General features: G+C 34.0%; 1 protein-coding gene across 1 annotated transcript in view; it reads right to left on the bottom strand.

Moving 5' to 3' along the window:
* Window positions 1–13,636, bottom strand: part of NBEA (neurobeachin) — a 479,458-nt gene that overhangs the window by 319,083 nt on the left and 146,739 nt on the right. Inside the window, exons 19-24 of the mRNA XM_065730203.1 lie at window positions 12,282–12,363; window positions 11,911–12,034; window positions 11,379–11,571; window positions 10,159–11,178; window positions 6,934–7,151; window positions 5,265–5,418 (exon numbers count right to left, since the gene is read on the bottom strand). Of these exons, the coding sequence (XP_065586275.1) occupies window positions 5,265–5,418; window positions 6,934–7,151; window positions 10,159–11,178; window positions 11,379–11,571; window positions 11,911–12,034; window positions 12,282–12,363 (1,791 nt within the window). The remainder of the gene's footprint in view (window positions 1–5,264; window positions 5,419–6,933; window positions 7,152–10,158; window positions 11,179–11,378; window positions 11,572–11,910; window positions 12,035–12,281; window positions 12,364–13,636) is intronic.

Raw genomic sequence — 13,636 nt, 5'->3', positions numbered from 1 at the left:
TCAATACCAAATAAATTCCCAGATGAAGATTTCCCACTCTTCAGCAGACAGGTGACAATATTTCACATTGCCTAGAAAAGCTGCAATTTCAGTACCAATTCTAAATGTGCAAAGGAGAAAGTGTTTTTGAAACAGCAAAGTACTCAATATTTTGAAGTATTTTAAGTATTATTTTTGCAGCAAGAGAAGGAACACAACACAGAAGCTCTTGCACAAAAGCAAAAAATAAAAAATAAAAAATTGAAAAATCCTCAATTCCTCCAATATTTTGAAAGCAATTTTGCTAAACTTAGCTCTTAGTTATTTTCTGTTAAAACTCTAATTAATACAAGCATCCAGTACACAATGTTTATTTTACTGATGATGAGATGCAATGAGGAATAATTATAATCAACTGTAAATGAGATTGATGAAAAGAGGGCTGCTCAGGACTTGTAAAGAACTAGCATGCCAGAATAAGGCTAAACCTGAGCTCAGACTGTCATACAGGCATCAAGGAACTGATCAGACCAGGAGATCATATAAACACTTTGTGCTTTTGTCTGTCATTTTCTCTGATAGAAAATAATTAAGATATCTCATAGAAAAAAAGTGGGATTCAGCTGCAAGTTAAGCTTCTCTACAATCTATGGAGTTTATACAGATTTGGTTGACTGTCCAGAAGATGTTTACATCAGAGATAGACAAATTATTTGCTATATTGAGATGATCTTCACTGGCAAGAAATCCAGTATATGTGCAAATGCTTCAACAGATACCTAAATTTACCTTAATCCCTTCCTGAATTTCATTGTGTTTTATCATTTTAAAGTAAAGATTGGGTGGGATGTCTCTTACTGTTTGTTCTGCCTTTGCATTTCATTATTCCACATTATAAAATAAAATAAATGCCTCATGCCACAAATAAAACTCACTGGTAGGAAATCAGTAAGAATTACTACTATAAAGTTTTTACAGACCCAACAGACCTTCAGTGGGAATATATCAGAATCGTGGTGGTAAGGAAGAAATGAAATGAGCTCATTGTTGTTGATAAACTGAACATAGGTATTCTACAGGATCTATAAAATAGGAAGTATGGTCACACCCTGGTTCAAACAGGCAAGTTCCATGGAATAAAGATATGGAGAATCAGAGGTTTCCATAGACTAAACAAGAGGAAGACTCAATGGATTCAGTTATATACATAAGGATATAGGATTCAAGCCTACAAAGTCATAAGTGATAGGGAGATTAAATAAAAATGTAAGATCTCCTTTCATAGTATACACTGTAAGGCATGAAGTGATTTTTTAATTTCCAAGCATGTTTAAAAAAAACAAAGACAAGAAGCACTTCAAAGGTTATATAATTGTCAGACTTGATGCCATTGGATATTACAGAGGCTAAAAGAGTAAGTAGCTTCAAAACTGATTAGATAAACTCTAGAAGGATAAATTCCTCAGCCGTTATTAAATGTGACAACCTGGACAGAATCACAGAAGTTGGAAGTTTGGAGATCATCTAGCCCAACTCCCTGCTAAAGCAGGTTCCCTATAATAGGTTACACATGAATTTCCTGTGTTCCAGTTAATTACATTAATGAACACCTTTTTCCCTGAAAGATATACAGTCAAATTTTGTTTTACAGCTTGTGAATTACATTTTTCTCAACAGTTTTATATATTTTTTAATTATTTATGGTTAATTTTAGACATGCAGACATACCATAAAGTAATTAAAAAATGGCTTTTCCCAGATATGTGAAGACATGGTCTCTTTAACAAAATAAACTTCCTCTTACATAAAGATCTTCAAAAGTCATTTGTGTGCAGCAAATCTTAGGATACATTCATATAAAGAGAAAAATATTCTGGATGATTTTAGCAGCTGAATATGGCCCAAGTACTGAGACTAAATGCGGGAAGATGTTTGCAAAACCTGGAGTCACATATCCAGTATTTGGCTACTCCATACAGGGGAGACACAGACACACTGGAGAGAGCCCAGCAAAGGGACATAGAGGTGACAAACGCAATGGAGTACCTCTCTGAGCATGAAAGGCTGAGAGAGCTGGGACTAGAAAATATGAGGCTCAGGAGGAATTTCATCAACGCACCCACCCTGATGGAAGGGTGCCAATAGGAAGGAACTAGACTCTGACAGTGGTGCCCAGTGCAAGGACAAGTGGCCACGGTCATGAACACACACAGGAGGTTCCTTCTGAACACCTGGAGCACTTCTGTGCTGTGCAGATGATGGACCACTGTGACAGGCTGCCAAGAGGCTGTGGAGTCTCCTCCTTGGTAATCTTCCAGAGCCAAATGGATGTGGCCCTGGGCACCCTGCTCTGGTTGTCCTTGCTGGAGCAGGGTTGGGCCAAGTGACCTTGTTTTAAGGTGGCCTGTTTTAAGTATTTTTATGTAAAATTATATAAATCCTCTAGTTTCAGACTTCTCCACTCAGCAGCTCCTAGTAGGAGAAAAGTGCAACAGTCTTCTGTAACAGACTACAAGAACTGGACTACTTTGCCCTTTTAAGATTGAGATGAAATATATTCTTTACCACCACATCTGCCACTTTTTTCATATCAATTAAAGGATACAAAATAATTAGAAGACTGAGGATCTGTATGAAACTTGTAATTCATCATGTGATGCAAATCCAGAAGAGATCCAACACAACATCGAGTCCCTTTGTAACTACCACCCAGAGTAACAGTAAAGAGAAAGGAATGATGATCTGGGCTATTTCTGTCTCCCACAATTATTGAATCCACTTTCCCACTAACATTTATGGACAGGCAATCATGGAACAGGAATGTAGTAGAATGGAATGGAAGAACCTCTCTTATGGTTATGAAATCATCATCTAAGGTGTAAATTATTTCTGGGTTAAGTTCATAGAATCATAGAATTATTTCAGAGTTAAAAGGGACCGCTGAAGGCCATCTAGTCCAACTCCTCTGCAAAGAATAGGGACATGAACAACTAAATCAGGTTTCCCAGAGCCTGATCCAGCCTTGCCTTAAAAGTTTCCAGGGACAGGGCATCAACCACAAAATCACTGGGCAACCTGTTCCAGTGCCTCACCACCTCAATGTAAAATACTTTTTCCCTTATATCTAACCTAAATCTAACCTCTTTAAGCCTGAAGACATTTCAGGCCTTGTTCTATCACCCAGACCCTGTTAAAGAGTCTTTCTCCTTCCCTCCTTTATCCCCCTTATAGATACTGAAAAGCTACTCTCAGGTCATCTTGCAGCCTTTTCTTCTCCAGGCTAAAGAGCCCCAGCTCTCTCACCCTGTCCTCATAAGAAAGGTCTTCCATTCCATGAATCATTTTTGTGGTCCTCAGTTATGTGGTGTCATCAGCAAACTTGCTGAGAGTGCACTTGATCACACTGTCAATATCACCAATGAAGAAATTAAAGAGCACTGGTCCCAGCACTCACCCCCAAGGGACATTACCCATCATGATCTCCATCCAGACATTGAATCATTCACCACCACTCTCCGGACTCAAGTTAATTTGTGATTTTATCAATTACTGGGTAAAAAGTAATTTTATTCTTTTATTTTTATATTTTATTTCACAGAGTAGGATTAATTCCACTTAAAACCAGCTACTGATCTTATAGTAACTAGTTCAGATCACAATTTACATTTACTATCCTAAACAGATGGCTAAATTAAGCATTTTAGTAACATATGGAATCCTCATGCAGTGGAGAAATAGATACATAATAATAATAATTTCTAAGTGTAATCTCTTTCTATATCAATGTATGAAAATCACTGCTATTGTTGCAAAACAGAAAGAACATCCACTATTTTAACAAATTGATATACAGTATATAAAGCTGTACCATACATATATGTACATAGACACAAATACATTATTCAGAATAAACTAGTGAATTGGGGCCATTCAATGGAATTACAGCCTTATTCATGCTGTGCTTGCCTATTTTATATTTTTAATATAAACGATGGTGAAGAAAACATCTTCAATTTCAAATAATGCCTAAAAATTTATTTTTAAAAATATCTCCCCACGTCCTTTCAGCTGAAATACAATCTTCATCTCAAGATGGGCTGGTATGTATTCTCAGACTTGCCAACATTCTTTAAAGGGTACCACCTGCAAAATCTTTTATTCAACGATCTTAGTGTCACTGATGTGACTACAGACAGAAAACTAAAGTCTTTCATGTGAGTCTTGTGTTTTTGCTAATAGCAAGTAATTTCTTAGATAATAATGAAAATAGCACAGAAGCAGTATTTAGAAACTGGCTGAAAATCACATTTATGTTCAGTCAGTTGCTAGTAAATACATTGAAATCTTTCAATCAAATAGTGGAAAACATTTTTTTGTTAACTAAGTAATATGAGAGACAAAGTAATCTCTGTTGCTGAATGACTATAACAAGAGATTAAGCTTGTGTTGCAAAATTACATTGGCAGCCCTTAGTGCTTACTAACCACTTCACAGAAAACTGTTCTTTCTGTGCTTCATTTTCTCACCTTTCAAAGCTCAGTACTAACTGCAAATGGATATGGGATGTTCCAGATAGAATGTTTAGTATGAAAGGGATGGTTGCTGATACTATATGCACAAACATGACATCACATTCAAATACTGTTTTACTATGGACAATAATACAATATACAAAAAATATTTCTCTTTTTCATGAAGCATTCTATAAGGCTACCCTATCTGCCTGAGCTGTGCTCACCTAAGAACTTACAATTTAGTAAGAACATAACAGTGGATAGAAATATCAGTATTTCAAGACAAGATTACAAGATTAAAAGAAAAAGGAAAGCTCAAAATACCGATTCCTACTGAAGAAAGAAGTAAAGAGGAGGTGACTTCTGGTGTCATTTGGCATGCAAATATGGTGGCCATGCAAAACAGGTTTATGAATATCTGTGATTAGCTATCATGTCGTATGTCATTTTCTTAGAGTAGTCATGTTTTGTAACCATGGTAATAATGGTCTCTTTTAAATAAAATATTTAACACACATGAAATACTAATATTCTTACTTAGCACTACCTCCCTCAATAAAATTAACATTTCAAATGAAATTTATGATAAAAAACTATAAACACTCCACATACTGATACTTAAAAGTTTTAAACATAAACTTTTTTTTTTGTTTAATTAATTAGTGGATTGTGGATACAATTCTCTAAAGAAATAAATTCATCTACAAACAGTAGTTTGTATTACTAACAATGATTTTTAGTACGACCACTAGGTGGAAATATTGTACTTACAGTTGGGGATGTGGCTGCTGACAGCAACGGTAAAATTCCTCCACAAGCAATAATAATATTGTCTACCATTTGGGAAATGAGGTGTATTGTGTTGTGTACAAAAATAATATTTTCATTGCTATTGACAAAGTCCATCACTGACTTTGTGGAGTGACTGCAAGAACACACACAAAAAAAGGACAGATTAAAACAGAGCAGTTAAAAAGAAAGTCGAGACAAATTTATTCTTTGTAACAGGAACACAAATGTTTCTCTGTTATTAAAGGAGATCCTTACCTACAAGATTTTCCATGCAAATTGTCAAAAATATAAACAGCATTGGTCTAATGTACAAATTGACTGGTACCTAATTTCACACTAGGGTTTCCTTCAGATACACAGTTGAGAACAATAGCTCAAAATCTTTTATTCCCATCATGCAGTACTTCTTTCATTCAGAACCAGTTCTACTGAAAACAAGGTGATTTTCTTTTTCAGTGTGAAAGTTATTATTCAGCTGATTAACACAGTTCACCATGTTGTACCAATGCCACCAAAAGTAGCTGTGAAAATAACTAATGAAGTTAGGCAGGAGCTTTTTGTCATGATTTTTTTCCTAAACTGTATTTTCTAAAGGCTAAACTGTATTTTATATTACTGTATCATTGATTGAAGAAACCTGCTGACAGTGTTTTAAGGTAGAAAACCAATGACACATTACTATTTTGATCTAGTATAAACTTTATTAACTAATATTAAATTTACAATTATCCAAAACTTTGTAATACAAATAAGTTAGTATTATTACCTGTAATGTCAGTAAATCCAAATTGGTGAGAAATTGTCCCATTAACCAGTTCTCCCACAAAGTATAAAAAGTTGTGTGAAAATACTGAAGAATATTCAGTCTATTCACAAAATGCTTTTATTTCCAAAACAACCTTTTGCCAGTCAGAAAACAAAACTTAAAAGCTTCAACTGAAAATATGTGAAATAAAATATTCATCTCCAACAATCACGTAAGCAGAAAGGATAAAAGAAAATGACCATCCAAAAAAATTAAATTGCCTATTTCTTAATGACTGACACAAAACATATAATCAAACTAGAAACTACCTGCAGTATAAATAGGTCCTTTGATACAAATGAAGTTTTCTGTGAATTAATTATTACCGTAAATGTGGAAATGAGATTATACAGTGACTACTATACTTGAGGGAGACTTAAAGGCACTGATAAAAAATGTTTGATAAAGCGTGCAAAGAGCTAGAAAATCATATTGTTGTCATTAGAAGTAGTTTATCCACAAAAGCTAATTACAACCAGAAGCTGGCATGTAAAATAAAACTGTCAAATAGAAAAGGTGATTGCTGAGAAAAAAATATAGGATATAGTTTTCATTTATAAAATTTGCATGTAGATGCTCACGTGCTAAGCATATGCTGAGACAGCAGCTCAGTTTTGTCAGTTATGTATGAATTACATAGTTCCTGAAGAAAATGGATATTGAACCCATGATATAGAGATGTTATAAGGTGGGAAGCAGTGAAAAGAGTAGCAAAAAGATACAGTAGGGCACTTCCATTTAAGTTGACTCAATCCTTTCTGATTATCATAGTAACAGTCATTCTATGACACATCTGGTTGGAAGAAACATAAAAAAAGATTTAAATAATAAGCGATCACCTACCTCCTCCAAACATGTACATCTGTTTCTAGTGCAAAAAGCAAGTCTGTCAGGAGACGCTGGTGCATGGGAGACCATTTAAACTCTGGAATACGAAACATAGTTGTGCGTGGACCTGGACTAAACTGTCGCCGCTGCTCTTCTGTCATTGGCATTCCTCGAAATCCCAAGTCAACACGTAAATCCCGGTCTTGCTGGGTGACAGATCGACCTTGTACTGCCTATATGAACAAGTTCAAAAGTCATGTTATGTTTCTGTGTTTGTGAATGGATCACAAATTTTGAGAAAGAATGGGCGAATGCTGAACTCAATCCCAAACAAAAGTGGATACTGATAATTCAGCATAGGTACTATCATTCACTAAAGCTGCTACTCTAAATCAGTCAGCAATACTGTGCTCTGTCTTGTCTTCCTTTCAGCTATTTACTGATAGTTTTTATTCACATTTCTTAACTTGAAGTGTCACAGAAAAAAACAAATACAGCTTGTACAAGGTCAGCAGTTACAAAACACTGCCACATGAAACATCTGTTCTTTTATGCAGATCGCACAATTTTCCTTGAATATTTGACTCAAAACACATACAAACTACACAGCAATGGCTTCAAGACATCAATGTATTTAAATGCATACAGTTCATTTTATTTTCTTTGATATTTGACCTACTATTGACAAAAAAGTAAATCTTTGAAATACGCAGGAGATTCCACCTCTAGTTGGGAATGTTATTGTCCCCTTTCACTTCATTTGAGTAAGACACGCTTATACTTTCTGATAAGATGGGGAGCTGATTATAGATATGTTTTTTAGAAAAATTTAAATTAGCACAACCATTCTCATACCACTTATTCCCTTTTGGGTACAACTATATCCATTTTTCATGTCAGTTGCAATAATGGAAACATAATTATACCAGAACAGAATATTGGCTTTGCATCAAGCTAATAGTGCTGTAGTTGCAAAAATATCTTTGATGTGTGGTGCTCAAACCACCATGAAAACCAACTACCTACATGGGTGTCCAGTCTTAAGAAAAACTACAAATTGTTTTCAGAGGTCTCAAAGCTAATGAAATCAAATCTGAAGTGCCCATATATGCAGTCACAAAACTCCAACCTCCAGCCTCGCTGTAATTTTATCACCGCTCTTTACTCACGATAACGATAATCCTTGGTTAGAATTATAAAATACTTTGGGTTGGAATAGATTCTTAAAGACAAATAAAAAAAAACATTTCCAAAATTTAATACATATTCCTATTAAAACAAAACAAACAAACAATCAAAAAAAACCCACAATAGTTAATCTTCATTTCAACATAAATTACTTAACACCTACAGTTACCTGTGTATTTCAAAACATGCAAAGAAGCAAGCAGAAGATGCTGAGAATTTAGTTGATTACACAGTTGATAATTTTTTAAAAGAAAACTGTTTGAAAGAGATATTATTTGCTTAAACAAATTCATTGTGGTTTATCAAGGATTTTAGTGGGAAATAAATGCAATGTAAATAAAATACAGAGAATCACAGGAAGTAAATAACTTTAAGAGTTCTGCTTTGGAAGAGTACTCAGTTTCTACACATTTTGCACATCCAAATGATCTGTTAGGAATTTTCTTTCAATCTAAGGGTGAAGCATTTTGAAAACAGCTCCATTTTCCTATCCTACTACGTTTTGATAAAAATTCTGTAAGATTTATATACAACTTTAATCCTATCAGTTAGTTATAAGCTTGAGGAATTTTTCTTAGTTTTCAAGTATTGTAGCCAAAATTCAACAAAGAGGATGAAGGACAGAATACTCATAAGGTCACACGTATAGAATGTTCGACAGTAGTATGAAATTATTAAAGACATCTTATTAACTCCATTTATTTATATGTATCAGCGCATAGCAAATGAATGCTTTCAGTTGCTTTTTATTCTTTAATAAAAAAAATTACTTCAAAGTAAAAACTATCTGCTCCTTTTTCTTGTTCTTGTCCATTCTGTCCCATTTTTAGTTTGAATGTTATTAACAGTCTTCATTTTAAGACCACAAATAACTTCCTACTAATATTCCTATCAAGTTTTCAGGACTTGTTCTTCATTATGCAGATAACTTTCAAATACCTACTTGATATTCTTTCCGTGATACAATGAGGAGTTTCATAATTTTGACAAGTACTTACAAGATAACCCTACACTTTTCTTATAATAGCTGTCTAGGGAAAGCAAAATTTGAGTTCTGTCTGCTCTCCTTTTCAGAAGAAAAGTTATTGCCATAGAAGAGTTACTGAGAGGAAAGAGATTTTTAGAACCCACTAGTCAAAGGAACCAATAATAAGTTCCTGTGCAACTCTGAAACTCTTTGTGATTATATGGTATATACTATACAACACCAAGCAAAGCAGTTTTTGTAAGCAATGGCTCTTCCACAGTTTCATGAGGCCTGCTTGACTCTCAAATCCTAGAAGAAAAGCAGCGCTGTAGACTATGGGGATTATAGTAAGATAATTAATTTTTTTAATAGTCAAGTTTTTCATTCAGTAACATTCTCAAAAGCAATTTTTGATTACTTTCTAGAGTCTATCAACAATTTCAATAAGTAAATTATTTTTTTTTCTGCAGAAACAGAAAAAAAACCCTAAGAAGAAAGTACATATCTCTTCTTTCAGTGATGATCTCTGGTCTGGAACTTAAAACACAGATTTTCTTCCATTTTCCTTAAATTAATTCTTTTCTTTATTTGGATCTAATATAGTAATTATTTAGAGCAACATTCCTGTATGGGAAGTAGAAGGTGTACTAAGGTGATATAAGACAAACTACACTGAGAAAGGTTCAGCAAAAGTAAAGAAACACTTCTGTGTGTCTCTCAAAACAAAACAGAGATATTTCTAACCTTACAAGACATGCTAATAAGAGGCCTAAAAGAGAATTCTATGAGCAATAGTTAATCTAGTTAGTCTATGTGAGATGAGAGATTCTCTTCGCAAGTTTGCAAATTGTGTTTTTGTTTTCAAGTAAAACATGCACAACAGCAACAGTTATTCAGTTATTTTTTACTCAGATGTAAAAATACAAAATTTTCCAAGTAAGTTTGCTTGAAGGATGGACACCTTTCATATTATGGAGAAAATAAACTTCAAAAATCTCTTAGTCCTCAAACTGCTAATGTATTAAGTGAAGTAAAAAAGAGTGATTATATGAGACACATATATATTTACAGCACATGAAAGTTACCTGGGTTGTGGTAGTTGTTTGGATCTTCCGTATCTCCTTTCCTGCTTCTTTACCATCATCAGATCTGTCTGTATCTGATATTATACTTCCTGCATCAACATTAGGTACAGTTTTGCTACCAGAAGATTCTGTCTCAAGAGTTGTAGCAGTCATTTCAGCGTATTCTAAGCCTTTCGATGATGAAGCCAACTCCCTCTCAGCAATACTACTCATTCCATCTGAAGTTGTGTGAATCTTGAACTCCTTGTCCTCTATTATACTTGAAGCACATGTTATATCTACACTACCTGTCATATGTGCAAGTAATCCCAAATCGTCATTTACACCAAGATGCATCTGTGTGTCTTGTACATTAGGAATAGAAATATGATTATTTGAAAGTTCGGGTAGAAGTTTCTCCTCTTGACTAGGTATTTTATCAAAGAGAAATGAGGTGCTGTTAGTAGAAGGTTCATCTTTCTCATCAGCCAGAGTTATTAATGGACCATTATCTTTTTCCTCATTCTTCTTAATAATACCTACACTTCCATGAACATTGTTCTGGAGCTTTTCAACAGCAGCACTATATACATTATCTAGAAGAGATTCAACTTCTACAAGTGCACCATTTTCTCCAGTTACTAGTGTCTCCGGTGATAAATCCATATCATCAAGTTTTACTTCAGTAGCTTCTACCTTTTCAGCTTTTATATCAACTAAAAGGTCATGAACTTCTACATGCACTCCTCCTCCTGGTCTCTCAGCACTTCCAAGTACATCATCAGACACCTTTGTAGCCATGAGCAAGTCCCTCGTGTCAGTACTGACAGGGTAATCTGTTTCACTTTCTGGACTTTGGCTTTGTGAAAGGTCTTCTATCTCTCGAATTTCCATTCCACCTTTTGCTCCTGTTGTCTGAGATGAAAGACCTGAGATAGTGCTTACATTACCCTTCTTCCCCTTTTTTATGTTTTCTTCCTCTTGCCTTTGATACTCTTCATACATTTTTGCTAGGTACTCCTTGTGAGCCTCATATGTGACCTTAAGAAAGAAAAGATGAGATTATGCAGATAAGTATGTGCTGTATCAAGTTGGACAAAAAACAAGAATCTAACAAATGCCACCTTGACATGTATGGAGTTAGCCACCAGATGGCACCAAATCACTTTAAATCTTAACACTTCACTACTAGTGCCTTTGAGGGAGTTATCAGTACATAAAAACATCCAGTCGTTTCTTACCTTGGAATGAGCTATAGAAAGAGTATCCACCCACACTCTCCAGCCTCCCCATTCATATTTTATTGCATGATACAAGAGAATACGGAATATGTTGTAAACCATCTCTGTGATCTTCTGCTCTTCAGAATTCTTAGGGTTAATATATCCCAGAGAAAACATCCAGTCCTGCCACACTGAACACTGAAGTAAACATCTGAAGTGAAATAATTAGGTCAAAATATATTCAAAGAAAGCTTCTTTATTTTAATGTTACGATGGTTAAAACAGGAGAAAAGTAACATGGTGCATCTACTCTGAAAATAAATCTAACAGTAAGACAAAAATAAAAAAAAATACTTCAGTCTCAATAAAAATTCAAATTATGTTCTTAACAGAATACCCAAACACTATTTCTTCAACAAGGAAGCATTAACAGAGATACATTACACTTATTATTATAGATTCCATATAAATATAGAATATACAAATTATATAGAACAGATTGCTTCTACCCACAGAGAAGGATGAGAAAATACTGTTCATAGTGACATACCTTCTGTTTTCACGGCTATTACTAAAGAGTTTTATCATATCAGACAAGAACAAACGTCGAACTTCCATCAGTTCTGCACTTGGTGTGGAGTTTTTTAACAGTGTTGCCACCACCTTAAGAATCACTTTGAAAGAATAAATTAGTTACAAAAACATATTTTAAAAACATTTTATTTAAAAGTAAAATAAAGTAAAAGAACATAAAATTAACTAAAATTAAATTTTCTGTCAGCAATGAATGTAAGCACTAACTGAAACCCAAACACATTTGATTAAGACTGTTTGTGCTTCCTGAGCCATTTACTTTCAAAGAAAATAAAATATTTATGTAATATCTTTATTGTACAAAAAAAATATATATATATTTCTTACTTGGATTCTGTATTTTCACTGTAGAATCTGGTTCTGGATGAGGTTTATGAACAACTTGAGTGCATACTTGTTCCGTCAAAATCTAAAACAGAAGTTTATCAATTTCAATTAAATGCATATTTTTTTTTAATTATTTTTAAGGTCACCATTTATCGTAGCCATATTGTAACATCATATAAAATATTTTGGGAAAATATTTTTCTTCTTCAAGAATAGAATCAAGCAATTTCTCTATGTAAAGAACAATAATGGATGAACTGTGGCTTGCAGATGTTTTAGATAGCTCAGTAAATATTCAATGTGTTTTAAAGAGATAACACTATGAAAAATGAAATCTATGTGCTGTGCTTGATGTTTTACTTGAAATAGTATTTCTCATAGAAGGACAAAGCTTATTAACAATGGGAAGAGAACTGCCTAAGATCCTTTTGCAGTGCTCACACTTATTTGCCTTAATCTCTTCAAAATTTCTAGCTTCTTGTATTGAAGCATTTAACACTTGTCCACTGGAGGTAGTTCTTTTGCTTGAAACACTTGCAAATTCCTATTAACAGAATAACTATTTTCAGACTGCATTTACTGGCACTTGGACTATGTGTATGTATTCGTTACAGCAAGCAAAATCATAAAATCACTGTATTTGTCTCAGTTCAAAGAAACACCCAATGACTACAGCAAATCTAATATACAAACTGCAATAGAGGTGTTGAATAAATGCATCAGCTATATTTAAGAAAATCTCTAGTAAAATGTTTTGTACTAAACAAAGATTACAGAAGTTTTCAGAACCAGCATTAAAAGTGAAGCTGATATAAATTTTGCTCAGAACCAAAAATAGCTTCCCTATAAATTTCATCTACAGAAACTGACTTAATGCTATTTAACCAGGACTGGTGAAATCAATAAGTTATTCAGGTTTAAGATCTATTAATGGTGGGACATTTCAAAAATACAAGAGGTTTAGTTGAGATACTGTGAGTACATACTGAATGTAAAATAAATCCAAACCAACGAACAATCAAGCCTGCCACTATCCCCCTGAAAACAAAGAGAATTTTTTTGAAGAACTGAAATTGGAATAGATATATTATCTCAATAAACTAAAGTGAATTTCTAGCAGTAAGAAGATTATCTAAGCATTTCTGCTATGTTAACTTCGTATGAATTTTGTAAATCTGTGGTATGATTCTGCAAGAGTTTGAAAATACTCATCACCCTTCAGGAAACTGCAGTTCTGATTTTGATGTTGCATAATGAAACATGTCAAAAATAGGAATCTGCAGAAAATGAATGAAAATTTCAGAAATAAAGAGCAAGAGACAAGAGTCAAAACTTGCCTGGGGAGGATGCTGAGT

The sequence above is a fragment of the Cyrtonyx montezumae genome, unplaced genomic scaffold (genome assembly GCF_038088225.1).
Source record: "Cyrtonyx montezumae isolate F1298 unplaced genomic scaffold, pur_monq_1.0 scaffold_12, whole genome shotgun sequence".
NCBI lineage: Eukaryota > Metazoa > Chordata > Aves > Galliformes > Odontophoridae > Cyrtonyx > Cyrtonyx montezumae.
This window is presented reverse-complemented; position numbering and strand designations above follow the sequence as displayed.